Consider the following 22807-nt stretch of genomic DNA (forward strand, 5'->3'; position numbering starts at 1 on the left):
CACTATGGTACCTATACAGGTGGAAGGGTTTATTCTGATCTGGCAATCCCAAGGCGGGTGTACTTATAAGGGCTTGCTTCAGTTGTATAAACGCCGCCTCCTGGGGGCTACCCCAGTCGACGGGCTACTGGGAGGGCCTTCCTCCTTTTACTCGGTCCTGTATTGGTTGGGCCATCTCCGCAGACTCTGGAATAAAGTTCCGGCAATAGTTAAATAGTCCCAATACCTGTCGGACCCCTTTTACCGTTCCTGGTCCAGGCATTGTTCTAATAGCCTCCTTCCGATCTGCAGGCATCCGTCTATTCCCTTGGGCTACTAGGTATCCCAAGTACGTAACCTCCTCCTTTCCCACCTGGGCTTTCCTAGGATTTGCCTTCAACCCCAAGCGCCTTAAGGCCCCGAATACTGTAGATCGAGCCAACATGTGTTGTTGCTCAGTACCTGAAGCGATAAGAATATCATCCACGTACTGTAGTATCGTGCTTCCTTCTCCTATGTCCAGGGGTCCCAGGATTCCTGACAATGACCGGTGGAATATGCCTGGGCTATTGTGAAACCCTTCCGGCATCCTGGCCCAGGTATATTGTTTCCCCTTTACAGTGAAGGCAAACTTCCTCTGAAACCTCATCCAAAGGTATAGCCCAGAATCCGTTCGCTATGTCGAGTACAGTAAAGATTTTATGTTCTGGGTTAAGGCCATTGAAAATAGTGGATGGGCTTGCCACAATCGGATGTTCCCTTGGGATGACCTTGTTCAGGGCTGTATAGTCGACAGTGAATCTGTAGGTTCCGTCGGGTTTCTTTACCGGCCACACCGTGAATGAGTGGTGGCAGTTACTAGCTTCACCACCCCTTGTGCTTCTAATTCTTGCACTGTTTGGTGGGCGGCTGCTTCAGCCTCGAGTTTTAAAGGATATTGTCTGTGGGCCTTATGTTCCGGCCTGGGAATTTTGACCGGGTCAACTTGGACCAGTCCGCAATCCTGTTTGTGCTGTGCCCACAGAGCCGGGTATAGTCAGCATACGCTGCCCCACACGCCCTTTGTTTCCCACTCGGGCTGTATTGGGACAATCTTTGCTACGCACTGCTGCTGATGTCCCGGACAATTGAACTTCTGTTGGATCTGATGTTTCTCTCCCCATATTATCCGATTACACTGGGGGTCTATAAGTGCCCCTACTTCCCTCAGGGTATCTATCCCTAGTATGGTGCCTTCCGGGTTAGGGCAGCACCAAAATTGGGTGGGTATCATTATTCCCTATCTCTCTAATAGTACTACTTCGCTTTTTTGGATCCTCCTCGTGTCCCTTGAATATTACCCGTGGCTCTTGTAAGAGGGAGGTCTAGATTAGTTATGGATACCGATGCTCCCGTGTCCACTAGCATGTTGCACTGCCGGCCCCCAACACCTAATACTGCACTAATAAACATACGGGGATCCAGCGTCGGCCGTCCCAATCTTCCCTCGGGGGCCGATAACCCCTAGTGGGTACTGGCCAATTTAAGTAAGTTGATGAGCTCCTCGTTAAAGGGTGGCTCCGGAGGGGGTGGGGCTGACAATGTTGTTTGTCGGAGAATTTCCATCAGTTCCTCACGCGTGGTGAGCGCCCCTGTCTGTTTACTGGGGGCCCTTTCCTGCCGCCCCACCTCCTGCTGCCCAGCATCTTTTTGCTACGTGTCCCAGTTTGTTGCAATTACGGCACCTGGGTCTATCCATCCCTTTTTCAGCCTCCCTTTGCAGGCAATCTCTGCTAAAATGCCCGTCCTCATGGCATGTGTAACATGTCAAGGGGGCTGCGCGGAGATCCCCCCTATCTTCCTCCCGTCACTAATGCTGCCGCCGCTTTCTTGGCTACCTTTTCCTTTTGCTCGGCTTTTAATTCCTCCACATTTTGTGCCCATTTTAAGATTTCATCATAATCATCTCCTATCTTGAATCCCAGCTTAATTATTTTTTGATACGCCTCCCCCAGTCCATTCTTAAACATTTCTAAAGATGCCACGTCCTCTTTATCAGGGTTGTTAGCACCGGAGTGGTCCTTGTACTCGAGCCATTTCCGCTCTCCATATTCCCCTACAGTTTTGTTCGGTTTTTGGATTACTTTTAATATCCTGCTCCAATTAGTTCTTATTGGTCCCCAACATTCATCCATCCCGTGCTTGAGATCTAGTACCCGCTGTGCCTTAGTTCGCATCAGGTTTCACGTCATCATCCAGTTGCCGTTTTGCACGGCTTGGGTAGCCCTTTGCCAGTTTACATTACCGGTTTTGGCCTTTACCAGACTGTGTACGTCTCCTAGGATTAGATTATGTGCATCGAACATTTCCTCAACCTTTTGCCAGAACTCTGTATTTCTGCTATTTGGTTTGGGGGTGGGTAAATCTTTTAGCAGTGTCTGTCTCATGCGGGGTATGTGGAACTTCTTGTTTAGTGACGTGACCAGGTTGCTGCCCGTGTGCAGGAACGGTGGTAGTACCTACGGGAGTTGCCCGTACGTATCTGTCATATGCCGGGGGCCCTTCCTGGGTCCCGTTATTATCTTGGGGCTCCCCTGCTTGTACCTCTTTCAGGGAGGGGTATATTTGGGGTACTGGGGGGGGTTATTTTTGGGTCGGGTGTTGCTGATGCGCACTAAGGTTTGTCCGTTCTCCTTTACAGCCTTTTCTAATTCCGTTATTTTAGTTTTTAATTCCTGAATCAATTCAGTGTGGGTATCTATTCCTTTTACCTGTTCCCGGTAACAGGTGAGGATAATTACTTGGGCCATTTCACCCTTGTGTTTGATCTGACTATCTCACCATTGTTTCTGTCTATCGGGGTATCCGTGGGCTGCCACCCTTTCCATTTCAGTTCTTCATTTAATGTTGCGTATTTTTTGCCCAGCAAATTTAGTAGAGACCTTTTGGTCCCCAGTTACATTCTTCCTCCATTTTTTTTGCTGGCCTGGGTTTCTGTTCCCTCATTGGTTTTATTCACCTTTTTACTAGCCGGGTTACCCATCGTACTTTGGGGAAGGTGTAGGGGTCTTGGGCATTCCCTTTAATTCGTGTTTGGGATGCAGCACGTTGTCTATATGTCTCCCCTTGGTGCCGTACACTCCTACTGCCACGCTTCTGGGTCAATATGTCTCGTCTCTGCGGGGACGCGTCTATATGTCTTTTTGAACAGTACACCCGTACTGCCTCGCTTCTGGGTCAATATGTCTCGTCTCTGCGCTCATACCGCTTGGGTCAATAGGTCTAGTCCATATGTCTTCCCTTGTGTTGTACCCTCGCACTGCCGCGCTTGCTACACGCGCGCATCTCAGAGTATGCCTTTTAACCCCCTCCCACCCCTAGTTCGTCCCTGTCCTCCGTCTCCATCCCTCCGGGACCCGCTACAGATGGTTCTTTGTACAGATGTCCTTCCCTCCCGGTTTACAATGCCACAGCTCTAACTTGAAGGTGGTAAATTAAACATACTCACCCCAACAGCTGGATCATTGTTCCGTTCGGGAAGATCTTGCACCCTGCTCGCAGCGCCAAATTGAAGGGGAAAATGGGAAGGCTTCTCTTCCCACAAGCGGGCCCTTTAATATAAAGGGTCGACGTTTGTCCCAACCCGCATAGCAGCCCTCGAAGTATTAGATGGAAACGGATGGAAAGGTATAACGATCTTTAATTACGGACGTCCGGGAACACTTCTCATCACAGCCGCCTGTGAGTCGAGATGTTCCCTGAATAGCAAAATTGTACATCATTTATACATTTCATAGATCCCTTCGCCCCCCCCCCCCCCCCCCGGTACGACCTCCCTCGATCTCTAATTGGGTTACCTTATTAGTAATATTTTGGATTGACAGACCAAGACCTCAAGGCAACCTTTAGACCTTAACTGGGATGACCTCATTGGATTAGAATTTGCTGATCGTACGTAGCACCTAAAAGTCTGTTTCGAGTCTTTTCACAGTCTTATCTTGTCGGTCTGGACGTACCTTCATGTTATCTGGTGTTTTGGTACATCAATGTTGAATCAGAGGCCTCTGGGTCCTTGGTGCTGGAATATGTTAGAATGTGAGGTCAGCCACAGACCTTCTGCCCCTTTTGCTGAGCCAATGTAGAAGCCGGCACTTTAAACCTTATTTCGCTTATACCCCTAATGCCAATTTTCTCTTACACCCGCCTTGGTTCCATATCCCTTAATACCCTTGGCTAGCAAACATTTATCGATCTCCAATTTTAAATTGTTAATTAAGATAGCAGCTCCAGCTTTTTGTGGGAGAGAGTGCCACACTTCCACCACCCTTTGCGTGAAGAAGTGTTTCCTAAGCGCTCTCCCGAATGGCTTGGCTCTGATTTTAAAGTTATGTTGCCTTGTCTTGGATGACTCCACCCTATCCAGTCCTTTTAAAATCCTAAAAGCCTCAATTAAATCACCCTAGAGTCTTCAATATTTCAGGAATAGAAAATTAGATTATATAATCTCTCATCATAATCTAACCCTTGGAGCCATGGTTACATTCTGGTGAGTTTGCGCTGCATTCCTGCCAAGGCCAATATGTCCTTCTAAGGTGCGGTGCTCAGAACTGTACACAATATTTTGGATGTGGTCTAAACGAGGGCTTTGTACAGCTGTAGCAAAACTTCCTCCTCTTTATATTCTAGGCCTCTAGATATAAAGGCTAACATTCTGTTAACTTTTTAATATATTTATTTATACCTGACATTTTAGTGATCTGTGTTAATAGGCCCCTAAATCTCTTTGGATCTCCACTGTTCTGAGCGTTTCACCATTTAAAAAATACTTAGATCTATCCTTTTTTGGTCCAAAATGGATGACCTCACTCTTGCCTGCATTGAAATCCATCTGACACAATTTTTCCCACTCACTTAATCTATCCATGTCGCTTTCTAATTTTATGCTCCCGTCTGTACAACTTACTGTACCTCCAATCTTTGGATATATGGCTCTCTATTGTGTTAACATTAATGAATATAGTGAATAGTTGAGACCCCAGCAAAGACCCTTCCAATTTGAGTACATATCCATTAGCCCTAGTCTCTATTTTCTACCACCTAACGATCTCCTAACCAGGTCAATAATTTCCCTTTAAATTCCATGAGCTTTAATTTTAGCTAATAGTCTCTTATGTGGAACTGTATCAAATGCCTTATAGAATTCAATATAAATATAACCATACACATTCCCTTGTCTACTACTTTAGTTCGTTCCTCAAAAAATTTAATTAGGTTCGTTTGACATGACCTACCCTATACAAATCCATATTGGTTCACTCTAATCAGCTGACATTTCTCTAAGTGTTGTCACTCTTCGTTATAGATTCCAATAATTTCCCAACAGATTAACGGGTTTAAAATTTCCTGGTTTCTCTTTCACCTTTATTAAATAATGAAGTTACATTTGCAATATTCCATTCTAAAGGGACAATTCCTGAATCGAGAGGGTTTTGGAAGATTATGGCTAAAGCATCTGTAATTTCCTCTCATACTTGCTTTAAAACCCTGTGGTGGAAACCATCAGGTCCTGGGTAATTTTTCAGTCTGTAGTGCTATTTTTTCTATTAAAAACAAAATTCGAATTTTTTTTTTCTTGCTTACATCAATTCGCCTCCAACAAGTGTGAGGAGCTCATGGACTTCTTTGGATGGTCTCAATCTTTGAGACAATCAGCTGCCTCTACGAGTTCCCTTCCATCACCTAGCCCACAGGGCCAAACTTCATCTTCGGCTCCCCCCTGCCCTAGCCCTAATCTCCTATCTTTCTCTAGTTTCTCCTTGATCTCCCCTCTTGATCTCTCCAAACTCATCTTGACCATGAGATCCACTTCCTGCTCTCTTGACCCTATTCCCACTAAACTGCTGACCACCCAACTTCCTTTTTTGGGATCCCATGTTAGCTGACATTGTTAAAGGTTCTCTCTCCTCAGGTACTGTTCCCCTCTCCTTCAAATCTGCTGTCATCACCCCTCTCAAAAAACCAACCCTCGACCCCATTGTGCTTGCGAGCTATTGCCCCATCTCCAACCGCCCTTTCCTGTCCAAAGTATTTGAACGTATTGTCGCCTCCCAAATCTGTGATCATCTTTCCATGAATTCAATCCTTGAATCCTTTCAATCTGGTTTTCGTCCCTGCCACAGTACCAAAACGGCTCTCATCAAAGTCACAAATGACATCCTTTGTGAGTGTGACAAAGATAAACTATCTCTCCTCGTCCTTCTGGACCTGTCTGCAGCCTTTGACACAGTTGACCACTCCATCTTCCTACAATGCCTCTCCACCAATGTCCAGCTAGGTGGGACTGCACTCGCCTGGTTCCATCCTTGTCTAATTGTAGCTGGAAAATCTCCTGCAATGGTTACTGCTCCCACTCCCGCATCGTTATCTCTTGTGTCCCCAAGGACATGTCCTTGGCCCCCTCTTATTTCTCATCTATATGCTGTACCTTGGAGATATCATCCGAAAACACGGAGTCCGTTTCCACATGTACGCTGATGACACCCAGCTCTATCTCTCCACCACTTCTCTCGACCCCTGTTTGGTATCTAAATTGTCAGATTGCTTGTCTGACATCCAGTACTGGATGAGCAGAAATTTTCTCCAATTAAGTATTGGTCCCCGCCACAAATTGCGTTCCCTAACCACTGACTCTATCCCACTCCCTAGCATCAATCTGATGGTGAACAAGACTGTTCGCAACCTAGGTGTCATATTGGACTCTCAAATGAGTTTTCAGCCACACATACGCGGCATAACTAAAACTGCCTTTTTCCACCTCCATAACATTGCTCGCCTCCACCCCTGTCTCAGCTCTTCTGCTGCTGAAACTCTCCTTCATGTCCTTGTTACCTCTAGACTTGACTACTCCAACTCACTCCTGGCCGGCCTCCCACATTCTACACTACGTAAACTTGAGGTCATCCAAAACTCAGCAGCCCGTGTACTAACCCGCACCAAATCACGATCACACATCACCCCTGTGCTTTCTGACTTACATTGGCTCCCGGTTAAAGAACGCCTCTTATTTCAAAATTCTCATCCTTGTTTACAAATCACTCCATGGCCTTCCTCCTCCCTGTCTCTGTAATCTTTCTCAACCTCACAACCCCACAAGATGTCTGCTCCTCAAACTCTGGCCTCTTGAACATCCCTCATTATAAACTGCTCAACCCTCGGTGGCCGTGCCTTCAGCTGTTTGGGCCCGAAGCTCTGGAACTCCCTCCCTAAACCTCTCCTCCTCTCTATCTTTCTTTCCTCCTTTATGACGCTCCTTAAAACCTATCTTTTTAAACAAGCTTTTGGCCATCTGCCTTAATTTCTTCTTTTGTGGCTCGGTATCAAATTTATCTGTTTTGTCTTGTAACACTGTTGTGAAGCGCCTTGGGACATTTACTACATTAACGGCGCTATATAAATAAAAGTTATTATTACTGTGAAGACTGACTCAAAGTAATTATTCAACAAGTCTGCCATTTCCTTATTTTCATTTGCAATATTATCCCCATTTGTTTTAAAGGGTTCATATTACTCTTTATACCCATTTTCTTCTAATATAATTGTAAAAACTTTTGTATTAATCTCGATAACCCTCGCAAGCTTCTCTTCGTATTCCTTTTTGCAGCTCTTACTATTTTTGTTGTCTTCTTTTGCTGTTCTTTATCTCCCAGTCCCCTGGATCTACATTATTCTTGGCCTTTTTGTATGCTCTTTCCTTTAGTTGTATGCTATCACTCACCTCTTTTATCAACCATGGTTGTTTTATTTGGTAAATGGTGCTCTTGCCCCTTAGGGGTAAATGCTGCTCCTGTATTAAGCTAAATTCTTGTTTGAACACCTCCATTCCATTCCTTTTGGTTATTAGTTCCCACACAAAACTGTTCAGAAATTGATAGTCATTCAAGAGAGACTGCAATAATGGCGGTTCTGTGAAGATTCACACTGGTGCGTAGGACGTACTCTTAACGTTCGAGTTAAGACCTGTTGTTAAGGCAGTGTAAAGGAAACTACTTATTAATTTGCTTATGTTATTACCTATCCTAGGAATGCTTTATGCTGCCACAGTGTGTCAAATGTGGATACACCATATCTTGTAGTAATTTGAAGACAGCAAACTTGCAATAATTATGCTGCAATGTCACACAGCAGAAATGTTGAGTATACTGAAAATTGGCATCTGGATGATGAGCGCTGCCAGCAAAAACCTGAACAAAACTATCTCTTGAATGCTGCAGTGCATCATTGAAACAGTGACTACAAAGGTGTATTTTCTGAAAGCAAAATACTGTGAATGGTGGAAATCTCAAATAAAAACAAAAATAGGTGGAAATACTCAGCAGGCCAGGCAGCATCGATGGAGAGAGAAACAAAGTTAACATTTCGGGTCGATGGTCTTTCATCAGAACTGCAAAAAGTTAGAGATATAGCACACACAATCAAGGTCAGCCAGCATGAATTTGTTACTGGAAGGCCGTATCTGACTAACTTGAGGACGTAACAAGGAGGGTTGATGAGGGGAGTGCGATTGATGTAGTGTGTATGATTTTTAGTAAGGCTTTTGACAAGGTGCTACATAGAAACATAGAAAATAGGTGCAGGAGTAGGTCATTCGGCCCTTCGAGCCTGCACCACCATTCAATAAGATCATGGCTGATCATGCAACTTCAGTACCCCATTCTGCTTTCTCTCCATACCCCTTGATCCCATTAGCCGTAAGGGCCACATCTAACTCCCTTTTAAATATATCCAACGAACTGGCCTCAACAACTTTCTGTGGTAGAAAATTCCACAGGATCACAATTCTCTGGGTGAAGAGGTTTCCCCTCATCTCGGTCCCACATGGCTTACCCCTTATCCTCAGACTGTGACCCCTGGTTTTGGACTACCCCAACATCGGGAACATTCTTCCTCCATCTAAGCTGTCCAATCCCGTCAGAATTTTATGTTTCTATGAGATCCCCTCTCATTCTTCTAAATTCCAGTGAATATAAGCCTAGTCAATCCAGTCTTTCTTCATATGTCAGTCCTGCAATCCCAGGAATCAGTCTGGTGAACCTTCGCTGCACTCTCTCAATAGCAAGAATGTCCTTCCTCAGATTAGGAGACCAAACTGTGCTCAATACTCAAGGTTGCGGTCTCACCAAGGTACTGTACAACTGCAGTAAGACCTCCCTGCTCCTATACTCAAATCCTTTCGCTATGAAGGCCAGCATGCCATTTGCTTTCTTTACTGCCTGCTGTACCTGCATGTCTACCTTCGATGACTGATGTACCATGACACCCAGGTCTCGTTGCATCTCCCCTTTTACTAATCTGTCACCATTCAGATAATCTGCCTTCCTATTTTTGCCCCCAAAGTGGATAACCTCACACTTAGCCACATTATACTGCATCTGCTATGCATTTGCCCATTCACCTAACCTGTCCAAGTCCCCCTGCAGCCTCCTAGCATCCTCCTCACAACTCGCACTGCCACCCAGCTTAGTGTCATCTGAACTTGGAGATATTACATTTAATTCCTTCGTCTAAATCATTAATGTATATTGTAAATAGCTGGGGTCCCAGCACTGAACCCTGTGGCACCCCACTAGTCACTGCATGCCATTCTGAAAAGGACCCGTTTATTCCCACTCTTTGCTTCCTGTCTGCCAACCAGTTCTCTATCCATGTCAATATCATGTGCCTTAATTTTGCACACTAATCTCTTGTGCGGGAGCCTTTTGAAAGTCCAAATACACCACATCCACTAGTTCTCCCTTGTCCACTCTACTAGTTACTTCCTCAAAAAATTCTAGAAGATTTGTCAAGCATGATTTCCCTTTCATAAATCCATGCTGACTTGGACCGATCCTGTCACTGTTTTCCAAATGTGCTATTACATCTTTAATAATTGATTCCAGCATTTTCTCCACCACCGATGTCAGGCTATAACCGGTCTAAAATTCCCTGCTTTCTCGCTCCTTTTTTAAAAAGTGGGGTTACATTAGCTACCCTCCAATCCATAGGAACTGAACCAGAGTCCATGGAAAATGACCACCAATGCATCCACTATTTCTAGGGCCACTTCCTTAAGTACTCTGGGATGCAGACTATCAGGCCCTGGGGATTTATCAGCCTTCAGTCCCTTCAATTTCCCTAACACTATTTCCTGACTAATAAGAATTTTCCTCAGTTTCCCCTTCTCGCAAGACCCTCGATCCCCGAGTATTTTCGGGAGGTTATTTATGTCTTCCTTAGTAAAGACAGAACCAAAGTATTTGTTCAATTGGCCTACCATTTCCTTGTTCCCCATTATGAATTCACCTGATTCTGATTGCAAGGAACCTAAATTAATCTTCACTAATCTTTTTCTCTTCACATGGCAGACTGGGCAGAAAAGTAAAAGCTCATAGGATCCACGGGAAAGTGGCAAGCTGGAGCCAAAATTGGCTCAGTGGCAGGAAGCAAAGGGTAATGGTCGACAGATGTTTTTGAGACCGGAAAGCTGTTTCCAGTGGGGTTCTGCAGGGCTCAGTACTAGGTCCCTTGCTTTTTGTGGTATACATCAACGATTTAGACTTCAATGTAGGGGGCATGATTAAGAAGTTTGCAGATGATACAAAAATTGGCCATGTGGTTGAGAGTGAGGAAGAAAACTGTAGACAGCAGGAAGATATCAATGGACTGGTCAGATGGGCAGAAAAGTGGCAAATGGAATTCAATCTGGAGAAGTGTGAGGTAATGTATTTGGGGAGGGATAACAAGGCAAGGGAATGCACAATAAATGGTAGGATACTGAGAAGTGTAGAGGAACAGAGGGAACTTGGAGTGCATCCCACAGATCCCTGAAGGTAGCGGGACAGGTAGATAAGGTGGTTAAGAAGGTATATGGGATACTTTCCTTTTATTAGCTGAGGCATAGAATATAAGACCAGGAAGGTTAAGCTTGAACTGTGTAAAACACCAGTTAGGCCACAGCTGGAGTACTGCATCATATCATCATAGAGCAGTCCCTTGGAATCGAGGAAGACTTACTTCCACTCTAAAAATGAGTCCTTAGGTGACTGAACAGTCCAATACGAAAACCACAGTCCCCGTCACAGGTGTGACAGATAGTCGTTGAGGGTAAGCGAGGGTGGGATTGGTTTGCCGCACGCTCTTTCCGCTGCCTGCGCTTGATTTCTGCATGTTCTTGGCGATGAGACTCGAGGTGCTCAGCGCCCTCCCGGATGTGCTTCCTCCACTTAGGGCGATCTTTGACCAGGAACTCCCAGGTGTCAATGGCGATGCTGCACTTTATCAGGGAGGCTTTGAGGGTGTCCCTGCAACGTTTCCTCTGCCCACCTTTGCCTCGTTTGCCTTGAAGGAGTTCCGAGTAGAGCGCTTGCTTTGGGAGTCTCGTGTCGCATGCGAACAATGTGGCCTGCCGAGCAGAACTGATCAAGTGTGGTCAGTGCTTCAATGCTGGGGATGTTGGCCTGGTCGAGGACGCTAACGTTGGTGCATCTGTCCTCCCAGGGGATTTGCAGGATTTTGCAGAGACACCATTGGTGGTATTTCTCCAGCGACTTGAGGTGTCGACTGTACGTGGTCCATGTCTCTGAGCCATATAGGAGGGCGGGTATTACTACAGCCCTGTAGACCATGAGCTTGGTGGCAGATTTGAGGGCCTGGTCTTCAAACACTCTTCCTCAGGCGGCCGAAGGCTGCGCTGCTGCACTGGAGGCGGTGTTGAATCTTGTCAATGTCTGCTCTTGTTGACAAGAGGCTCCCGAGGTTTGGGAAATGGTCTACGTTGTCCAGGGCCGCGCTGTGGATCTTGATGACTGGGGGCAGTGCTGTGCGGCTGGGACAGGTTGGTGGAGGACCTTTGTCTTACGGATGTTTAGTGTAAAGCCCATGCTTTCGTACGCCTCAGTGAATACATTGACTATGACTGCATACAGTTCTGGTCACCACATTACAGGAAAGATGTGATTGTACTAGAGAGGGTACTGAGGAGATTTACAGGAATGTTGCCAGGACTGGGGAGTTTTAGCTATGAGGAAAGATTGAACAGGCTGGGGTTGTTTTCTTTTGATTAGAGGAGGCTGAGGGGAGATTTAATTGAGGTGTATAAAACTATGAGGGGCTTAGATAGAGTAGATAGAAAGCACCTGTTTCCCCGAGTAGAGATCACTACTAGTACTTCTGCTGGAGTTTCAAGTATATTTTATTACTTTAATCAAACAGATATACGTATTATTGTCGAGTATATGTCAGCATTGTTATAGAAATTGTTTGATCAGTAAATCTTTGATTTATTTCAGAATGGAAAGTAATATATTAGGGATTATAATTTTAATCCTATTTATTATACTTTCCAACATTTTTATAACATGGCAAATACACGCAACCATTGTAAAATAAAAGTTGACCATCGGTACGATACACAAGTTATTTGATATATTACTGTAGATGGAAAATAATTTATATTCTTTTCAAGACTGAATATATTTTTTATTGGCATGTCCAGAATTTTTGTTTTAACGAGCATTACTTCTCTTTCTATCCATACAGGCTTCAAAGGCAAATCAAAGCCTAATCTTTTGAAACAAGAGACCAGTAGCGTTGCTTGTGGTCTGCGGATTTTATTCCGTATGTACACAGATAAAAATCGAAGTGATGCTTGGGTGGAAGTTCAGCAACGATTACTAAAGTAAGTAGCAATTCCTGTGACTAGTTGGAAAACACAGCAGTCAGCTTTGAGGCTTGTAGTTCTGATGAAAGAACATTGAGAACTAAAGGGGGGGGAAATCATGAAACCCTGAGTAATTTTGTTTTTGGTATCCTTCAGATCACATCTTAATTTGCAACTTTCAGGTTTCCATTATCTCTTTGACGTTTTTGTTTGGGGGATGATTACTATTCGATCAAATTTTTGGCCAGCTTGTAACTGTAGTTTGATCAACTGCTGAAAGAGAAAGATACTTTAATGTTTTTAGTACAATTCTTCATTCATTTTCTTTCAGATGTTGATCACCTATTGTACATTTTCAGAATTTTCTGTTCTTTCAAGTTTCTATTTTTTTAAACTTTAACCTTTTGTTTCCATACTTTGATAGGACTGTTTTCATCATCAGATGATATCTTGTCAAGCAGATGATATCTGTTGGATCTTCCTGATCTACTGTTCTAGTAACTTAAAGAAAACTGGGTCAGATTTATCAAACATGACCTCTGCTTTCTGAAGACATGTTAAGTACCCCCCATCAAGCTTGAGCATACTAGGTGATCATTAATGGCATTGCTAATGACCCTCTTCATTTATTTCCCCATAACTAAGGTTAAACCCAGCAGTCTATATTTGACCGGTTGTAATTTTAATACTTTGTTTAATATCAAAGCATCACATATACTTTCCTCCAATCGTTCTGTACTTGCCCAGTACTCAGTGAAGTATTAAACTGCTTACTGTGGCATCATCAAGAACTTCAGCCATTTCCTTCAGTTTCCCAGGATAAATTAAATCTGTTCTGAGTGTTTTTTCCACCTTGAGCCTTTTTAGCAAACTCCTTTTGTTTGTTACCCACTCTGCAGGTGGACAGGTCGATCCCCCCACAGTTAAGAACAGATATAAAGTATCTGCTTTTCTCTTCTGCCATGCCTTTCTCATTCTCTAACTTTACCCGAGTCATCCTGCAACAGTCCTAGATGTTCTCTAATCAGCTCATGATTCCAAGCATAAGCAAAAAATGCTTTCCAGTTATTTTAGTCATGTTCAACTATCCTCCTTTCTGGATTCATTTTAGCTTGCCTAATATTTCTTTTTGCTAATGCTAACGGCTTTTTATACTTTTTCCTACCCGAAGAACTATTACTCCTTTTCTAAGCCTTTAAATACTTTTTCTTGAGTACAAGTTACCCAAGTCCCCACAAAGCCATTGTGGCTTTTTATCATCATACACACACCTCCTTCTCACAAGGCTTCAAAACCTTTCGGGAACTTTTTTGAAATTGTCCCTTTTTTGCGTGTTGCAATAATCCTCATTTACATTTAGTTCACTCTCTCCCACTTTTAACCACCGCTAGATATCTCTTCATTTCCAGAAATAGAGCCTTCTGAAATTTTATCCCTGAACCTGCTGCAGCCCCATATTTGAAATCTTATGATGGTGATCTGAATTAGTAAGGTACTCCTCCAACTTTAGGTCATCTTATCAATTGTAGCTCATTACAGAAAACTATGTCCAAGATGTTATGCCCTCTAATGCTAGTCTTCACATGCTGATGTTGACTCTGTTAATAAATGGAACATTAGATGCCTGAAAGTAATTTGCCTATCTGGTATGTGGCCTGGGTTAGGGTTAGGATGGGGGGAAAACACCTTTGTTTTTAAAATTGTGGTTAATTTGACCAAAGGTATTCAAATTAGGGTACATGGCCAAAAAGGGTTTTGGGTTTACAATTGAGTTGCATATTTCTTAAGACAGTATATTGATTTTGTGTATTGTAACTGATACCAGCAATTTTCTTTCAATAGTGTTTGCAGCGAAGCTCTCAGCTACTTCCTGACACTTACCTCAGAAAGTCACCGGGAAGCCTGGACCAATCTCCTCCTACTTTTTTTAACTAAAGTCCTTAAAATAAATGATGAAAGGGTAAGAATCAGCCTATTTCTGCAACCATTAGAATAAAATCTTTTGTTTATGTTAATACTTTAGTGACTTGTCACAAGATAGACATTATTGTTAGATGCAAGTTATCCGGCTGATTCCGGAGATGAGGAGGTTACCTTATGATGATAGATTGAGTAGACTGGGTCTTTACTCGTTGGAGTTCAGAAGGATGAGGGGTGATCTTATAGAAACATTTAAAATAATGAAAGGGATAGACAAGATAGAGGCAGAGAGGTTGTTTCCACTGGCCGGGGAGACTAGAACTAGGGGGCACAGCCTCAAAATACGGGGGAGCCAATTTAAAACCGAGTTGAGAAGGAATTTCTTCTCCCAGAGGGTTGTGAATCTGTGGAATTCTCTGCCCAAGGAAGCAGTTGAGGCTAGCTCATTGAATGTATTCAAATCACAGATAGATAGATTTTTAATCAATAAGGGAATTAAGGGTTATGGGGAACGGGCGGGTAAGTGGAGCTGAGTCCACGGCCAGATCAGCCATGATTTTATTGAATGGCGGAGCAGGCTCGAGGGGCTAGATGGCCTACTCCTGTTCCTAATTCTTATGTTCTTATTATGCCTGTTTTTTATATCTATATATATTTGTTCTGCAATCAGCCCGATCTATTTTATTAGTCTCTCGTTTACTCTAACCACATGTCATAACTATCTTGCTCTGGATTTAAGCTTTTAGTTTCCTTTTGAAAGAATCCAAGGGTCTAAATTATAGCAAGCAGTAATTTCATTCAGTTAATGCTGTGAAACACTTCTTTAAAAATGCATTTAGCTGGGGCCTTATAAATTTTGAAAACACATCCTGTTAGTGTACAGTCTCAAACACTATTAAATTTACAATATTAAATTACGTAGTTTGTTCAGAAAACACTGCCAGATGTCCTAAATAAATTTGCAGCTCTGTTATGGACACTGCTTGTAACATTCAATTTTTTTTATCAACGTGTAATTAAACATCCCTCTTCAAGTCATGTATTGTATTTTAGGTAATGTTATTGAAGCCAGTGTGTGCTCCTCCTCTACTGTAAAATGTTTCAGAAAATTCTGGCTGATTTAATACTTCAAAAATGTGCCAAAAATAGATGCAGAACGTTTATAATGTCGTTATATAGTATAAACTGACCAAATGGATACCAAGCCTCTTTCATTACTTGCACAAAAGATAAGCGGTACCAATTTTCTCGGGTGAAAAAGCTGATATTTCAGTACAACAGCACTGACTTTAATATACATGGCAGACTTTCTCAGAATTAAACAAATGAAAGGTACTTTATTTAAAAATAGGACAGTATTGTCTCCTTTTACAAAATTTACAAGCTTTTATTTTAATCTCCAATAATTTTAAAGATTTCAATTCCAGCTACTTGTTCCTTTTGCTAAAAGGAGCAATTATAAACCATGGAGCTAGAGGAGAGGCACTAGAGAAAGTCTTCGTTATTCCCTGAGCCATTTTTTATGCATATGTATTATGATTTCCATGTTCTATGCTAACATTAAGATTTGACCAAGACCAGTTGTTTGCAGTTTTCACAAAAAATAGATGGAATCGGAATCACATAAGGACCAGTAAATAATCCAAGAATCTTACATAATGAAATGGAAATTGTATTATTTAGTCACCAAAAACCAGTGTCTGGCTTATATGCATGGTTGATCTATATTTCACAGCAACTGTTTACAAGGATTGTTTTCAATGCTACTCTAATGGAGTGGTTTGTGAGCTATTGACGTGTTTAACAAGTTTTGCTTCCAACATCAGTTAACTGTGGAGAATTATGTAAAATGTAAATTGATCTACTTGACTTGCTGAAATTATACAGAAACTGTTGAGATTAGGTGGCTTTTGAGGATTCTAAATCAAAGATTACAATCTGGTTATCCACTAAGGTAATTGGCATGTTCACAAATAGCCCCATTGAGGAAGAAAATGAACCACAATAGTTGGTTCATTCAATAGTTTTATTCATTCCCAAATACTCACTTCAGCTCAACCAATAACCACCCAGTTTAATTAACAAAAAAGCATTCCAGTTTCTTTTGATCACCTTTGGATTTTCCTCATCAGTATCAACGTTATTAATCCAACCATTAGACAATGGCCTAGAAATTGTGGTCGGAAGCTTCCTGCGGGCGGATGCCTCCTACCTGAAAAATTTCTACGAATTTACCTGGTGGTCCCGGAGGTGTGGAGACTTATATTCCCAGATCTCTAAGCGAAGGCCTGCGTAGAGGCCGACATATCCCAATGACTTAAGCGCTTTGTGTGCGTCCCTGGGATTACGTAGGCCGGCCCAATAAATCAAAGTAGGAGGAATCCTCATTCATACTTATGGTGAGTTCCGTAAGCTTGCTTTTATCAGTCGTAAGAATTTCAAGGGCATTCGCTGGGCAGAAGTTGGGCAAATAGCCCAACCCTCCGCCCGCAAAGGCCCTTTACTTCCGAATGCATGCGATCTGTCAAGAGGATTCTAGGCATGTGTTTGTATGAACAGATGTTTCACTGGTTTCAAAATGTGAAACAAAAGATATGTTGCACTTCAGTTTTTGATCAGATTAAATCTGAAAAGATCATTTTCACATATTCAGTCATGCAAATCACTTGCTGAATCTTGAACACTTAAATGTTCAAAGTGAAGCCCATTTAGTGGCACAACATTTTAATGCCACAATGTGATAAGGAAGCAGAATTGTACTTCTGATTCCCCATGTGTTGAATTGCTATAAAAGGTGCTTAGCGTTTCTTCAAAGGAAAGGTGGGTCAAAAAACTACAGATACTGAAAATAATCAGCAGGTCAGGCAGTGTCTGTGGAAAGTGCAAGTTTAAGTTTAGGTGCAGACTGTCAAAACCATTGTAGAAACATTTTGGGTGGGGACTGTTTCAACAAAGGGTCTGTACCCTAAACATTAAACTTGTCGGTTTATCCACTGAATAAAAGTTGGTGGGAAATTGCCCATCATTACTATCACACCAATAGCAATGACATTGATGAGGAAAGAGACCTAATATTATGACCGAGCAATAGTGTTTGTGTTTTTTTTAATCGTCCTAAGGTCAAGTGAGCATTTTGGAATAAGTAACACCAGTGATTAATTTGTTTCATTCACTTGTCAACCTGAAGTTTAATTCCCTGGATATGATATAACTATGACGATGGTTGAGCCCTCGTCCAAGATTAATGTGGGAATTGATAAACCTTAGTTATTTTTAAATAATATTTACAGCATTTGGATAACAATTCGAACATTATACCAAGGGGTCCCTGGAACTCTGCAGCACCTGAAGGCTAATCTACAGCATGAGAATGTGGATTCTCTGGCAGATCTACCCTTGATTTAGAGACACCTCAACCTCAATATAATTTTTAAACTAATGTATAACATAATGCTAAATTGGTGGCTTTCGTTTAGAAAATGTGTGCAAACTTAAAGCAGTTTACTGTGCTTAGCATATAAGTTCCTATTTATAGTAAAAGTTTCCATTTAATACCTAGCTATTCTCATATCCAGGTTAAAAAGCTGAGTGTTGAGTAGTAAATACTTGATCCCTGTTTTTCTGAATTACACCAGTATCTGTTAACACCAATCTTGTAATCCTCTTTGACTTGAAGCTTGTTAAGATCCATGCATATCACCCATTATATGCTTTCCTGCTGAACTGGACTCGGAGTTTTTGCAAAGCCCATTTAAGATGATCATGTGAAATCAATGGGCTGTTTAATTCCCACATTTCATGGTTTTCACAGTATCCATGCAGATAAAATGTACAAAATATAAATGCATTAAGTCTGAGAACCAATATAGTGTAAGGGGTGGGGAAATCAGAAGATTAGTGTCAGCTGACGTTAGTTGCAATCAGCACAAAGTATTGATACATCAGATGTTGGTTCCAATGGAGAAAGCTGTATTTAAAAAGGAAAACAAGGGAGGAAGATTCAGCCATGATGGAGCACCAGGGACATTGATTATACCTGTTTAAAATATAGGCAGAAATATTGTGTAATGATATGGGTGCTTTTTTCAATATTTTAATTAGCTATCCTTTTGTCTTTGTTTTCTTTCCAGTTCAAGGCCCATGCGTCAAAGTACTACCCCCTTTTGTGTGAAATTATGCAATTTAATCTGATTCCTGAATTGAGAGCTGTTCTACGCAAATTTTATCTCCGCATTGGTATAGTCTTTAAAATATCTCATCCTTCAGAACAAGAGCATGGATCCACCAAGCAGTAATGATGATTGAGATCTTAGCTAAGGCAATCTGTCCATAAATCTGAAAAGGACCAGGCTGCAGTTGCCTACTTTGACTCTCTCCTCCTGCCTCGATCTTTTTGTAAAGGATGGTGCTTTAACTCTATTGGTTTGTAACCTGCCTAAAAGATGCAGATGAGTGAACTGTAATCTTCGTTTAAAATGCTCTATATGATTAAATTCATTATCTGAAGGATCCAAGGTAAGGACTGAGTGCTGTCACGTGCTGAGCATGGAATCAGCATTTCATGGTTTAGTCATTCTTTGAAATGCAGTTTAGTATGGAGAAGAACATTGTGAGTCAAACGCAAACATGGACAGATGCAGTGCATATTGTATGGTGGAGAAAATATTTAAATGAGTACTGTAGTTTAAACTTCTGGGGCAGAAGAATTTGGCGCAGTGAGTAATATATATGCTGTAAGGGAAATATAATCGTAGCATCTTACAGGCAGGTTAGAAGGTATAATTAAATCTGCATTTGTTAGCAAAGATCAGTTGAACATTGTCCAGTAACTAATATTTGTTTGCACAGCTCATGACCTTTAAAGTTATAATGACCATCCTTCTGTGAAATCTGTTGTACAGAGATACAAATCTGTAAGATACAATATTAACACTATATAGTTCTTCCAGAATGGGTTTCTTTTATTTCAATATTTTATGTTTATTTGTTGCTGTCACAGCTATTTTATTGTTCATTGTATGCACTGGGTTGTTTTCGCTTTTGGTTTTGTGAATTTTTTTTAAATTTTCTTTAATGTTGCTCATGCAGTTGTATTGGAACCTGGGGAGTTAAGTGTGGACAATTATTTGAGGAAAGAGGCACTAAGGCCATTGCGATAATGTAATTAACGGAATGGTTACCCTGTCAATAAAGATGAGTTTTCCCCTACCTGTATATTACAGACTAGGGCCTGTTATAAAAAAAAAAGGATTGATCCTGACAACTGGAACTTGAATCACTGCAGGTTGATCTGAGGTGCATTTGCACTGACATAAAACTGTCTTCATGTTTGATGTAGGTTCTACTGTCTATGTATAAAATTTGATGTTAAATTAAATATATTGAATAATGAATCAGTTTTGGGGCTTGGGATGATGAAATATACTGAAACCTAATTATTAAGAAGCTGTGAACTGGGCTTTAATAAAAAAAATGGATACAACGGAGTTCCAAGCATTCCTAGTCACTATGGATGTAGAAAGTAAATATTTGGAGAAGTTTGAAATGTATATGGTACAGACATGTAAAGTTTTCTATGTAAAAAAATATGTACAACTTTCTGTACAATATTGGTTATCATCTGGCATATTCTAATCAGGTCATAGCTCAATAAAGTTTTTGAACTCTCTTTTACCAGTGCAGTCCCACTTTGATTACCAGTATCCTGATATTTTGCTTGCAGAATTTTAAGCAGGCAAAGTTTCGTTACCACCTGAAGCAACAATTCATCTGACTTGCTGTCATTTTATTTTGTGGGATTAAGAAAATAGCTTGAACATTTCTAGTGGGACCTAAAAGGATTCATAATTCTCATGCTCTTTTCAAGAGCATGTGTGACAGACCAAATAGGGGCTGTTAACAGGAGGAGAAGGCTCCATGAACATCCCCATCCTCAACGAAGACAGAGCCCAGCACATGAGTGCAAAAGACAAGGCTAATGCATTCGCAACCATCTTCAGCCAGAAGCACCAAGTGGATGATCCATCTCGGCCTCCTCCCGAGGTCTCCACCATCACAGAAGCTTGTCTTCAGCCAATTTGATTCAAGACTAGGCTGAGTGCACTGGATTAGGCAAAGACTATGTGCCCCAACAACATCCCAACTGTAGTGTTGAAGACTTATGCTCCAGAACTAGCCTTAGCCAAACTGTTTTAGTAACAGCTAAAGCACTGGCATCTACCCGACAAAATTAAAAATTGCTCAGGTATGTTCTGTCGACAAAAAGCAGGACAAATCCAATCCAGCCAATTACTGCCCCATCAGCCTACTCTCAATCATCAGCAAAGTGATGGGAAATGTCATTGACAGTGCTATCAAGCAGCACTTACCAATAACAAGAAAGTCAATTTCCAGAGGTGAGCTGAGAGTGACTGCCCTTGACATCAAGGCAGCATTTGATTGAGTGTGGCACCGAGAAGCCCCAGTAAAATTGAAGTCAATGGGAATCGAGAGGGGAAACTCTTCACTGTCAAGTCATACCTAGTACAAAGGACGATGGTTGTGGATGTTGGAAGCCACTCAATCATCTCAGCCCCAGGGCATTGCTGCAGGAGTTCCTCAGGGCAGTATCCAAGGCCCAACCAAATTCAGCTGCTTCATTAATGATCTTCCCTCCAATCCAAGGTCAAAAGTAGTGATGTTTGCTGATGATTGCACAGTGTTCAGTTCCATTTGCAATTCTTCAGATAATGAAACAATCTGTGCCCACATACAGCAAGACCAGAATAGCATGCAGGCTTGGGCTGATAAATGGCAAGTAATATACCACACACTTGTCAGGCAGTGACTATCATCAACATCATGGGAGTCACCAATTGACCAGAAACTTAATAGCACCAGCCACATAAATACTATGGCTACACAAACAGGTCAGATGCTGGGTATTCTGCAGTGACTTCCTGACTCCCTAAAGCCTTTCCACCATCTACAAGGCACAAGTCTGGAGTGTGATGGAATACTCTCCACTTGTCTGGGTGAGTGTAGCTCCAACAACACTCGAAGTTCAACACCATCCAGGATAAAGCAGCCTGCTTGATCGGCACCCCTTCACCACCTTAAACATTCACTCCCTCGACCACCAGCGCAACATGGCTGCAATGTGTACCATCTTCAAGATGCAATGCAGCAACTCAATAGCACCTCCAAAATCTGCAATCTCTACCACCTGGAAGGACATGGGCAGCAGGCACATGGAAACACCACCATCTGCAAGTTCCCCTCCAAGTCTCAAACCATCCTGACTTGGAAATATATAACCATTTCTTCATCGTCGCTGGGTCAAAATTCTGGAACTCCCTACCTTCACTGCACAGACTGCAGCGGTTCAAGAAGCGGGCTCTCCACCATATTCAAGAACAATTAGGGATGGGCAAAAAAAGCTGGCCTTGCCAGCGACGTCCACATCCCGTGAATGAATAAATTAAACAAATAGCCAAAAATATATTCCAATATGTGATTAGTAAAGGGTCTCGATAAATATTTCTTGAAATAACCACTTCTGATTTTGCTGGAGTGTATATCTTAATTCAGTCTAACATTTAACCCTGTTCATACTTGCACTTAATGCTGTGCTACAGCCGAAGGCAGATGTACATGCTGACCGAATGGATGCAAATTATGTAACTTATCACACCACTATTATAAGCTGAAGTTAATGCAATAAATCCAGCTTAATATGTAATAACATTTAATATAGTTGATAATTCCATAAGTGGGCCCAGCCATCATCACTGCAATGAATAAGCATTTTTAATGACACCCAAGTTCTATTCTGATTAAAATGATTATTGTGTTGCCACCTGAAATGTTTAAATACTTAAATATACTTCTGTAACAGGAGAGTGGTGGTGTAAACTTTTATATTTCATTAAAATGCTAACCATCTAAAAGAAAATGCTTAAGATTTCATTAGAAGTACAAAACATAGGAAACATTCACAAACACCTTTGCAATGTTGGAAACCCTCACAAACATCTCTGCAATGTCAGAACACAGAATAACCAAAAGAGTTCTTAACTTGCATATTACTAGATACAACTTACTGGCCAACAAGTGGCTCAGCTGTGGTCTCTTGCCAGGTAGTCCAATGCCCTGTGAGGGAGAATGCATTTCCTGTGGTGGATGACACTGTGTTGTGCAGACTGAGAGGGGCACAAATTGCCCCCCGCCCGTTTCAATGCTTTTTACTGCAGCTAT

The 22807-nt window shown here is 41.9% G+C and overlaps 1 protein-coding gene across 3 annotated transcripts in view; it reads left to right on the top strand.

Annotated features, from left to right (window-relative positions):
• Positions 1–19965, top strand: part of arfgef1 (ADP-ribosylation factor guanine nucleotide-exchange factor 1 (brefeldin A-inhibited)) — a 375012-nt gene extending 355047 nt beyond the window's left edge. For all 3 annotated transcript variants that reach the window (XM_070891344.1, XM_070891351.1, XM_070891358.1), the window contains 3 exons: positions 12532–12670; positions 14495–14612; positions 18703–19965. In XM_070891344.1, coding sequence (XP_070747445.1) covers positions 12532–12670; positions 14495–14612; positions 18703–18867 — 422 coding nt within the window. In that variant the 3' untranslated portion in view covers positions 18868–19965. The remainder of the gene's footprint in view (positions 1–12531; positions 12671–14494; positions 14613–18702) is intronic.
• The last annotated feature ends 2842 nt before the right edge of the window (positions 19966–22807 follow it).

Source organism: Pristiophorus japonicus, chromosome 1 (genome assembly GCF_044704955.1).
Source record: "Pristiophorus japonicus isolate sPriJap1 chromosome 1, sPriJap1.hap1, whole genome shotgun sequence".
Taxonomy (NCBI): Eukaryota; Metazoa; Chordata; class Chondrichthyes; family Pristiophoridae; genus Pristiophorus; species Pristiophorus japonicus.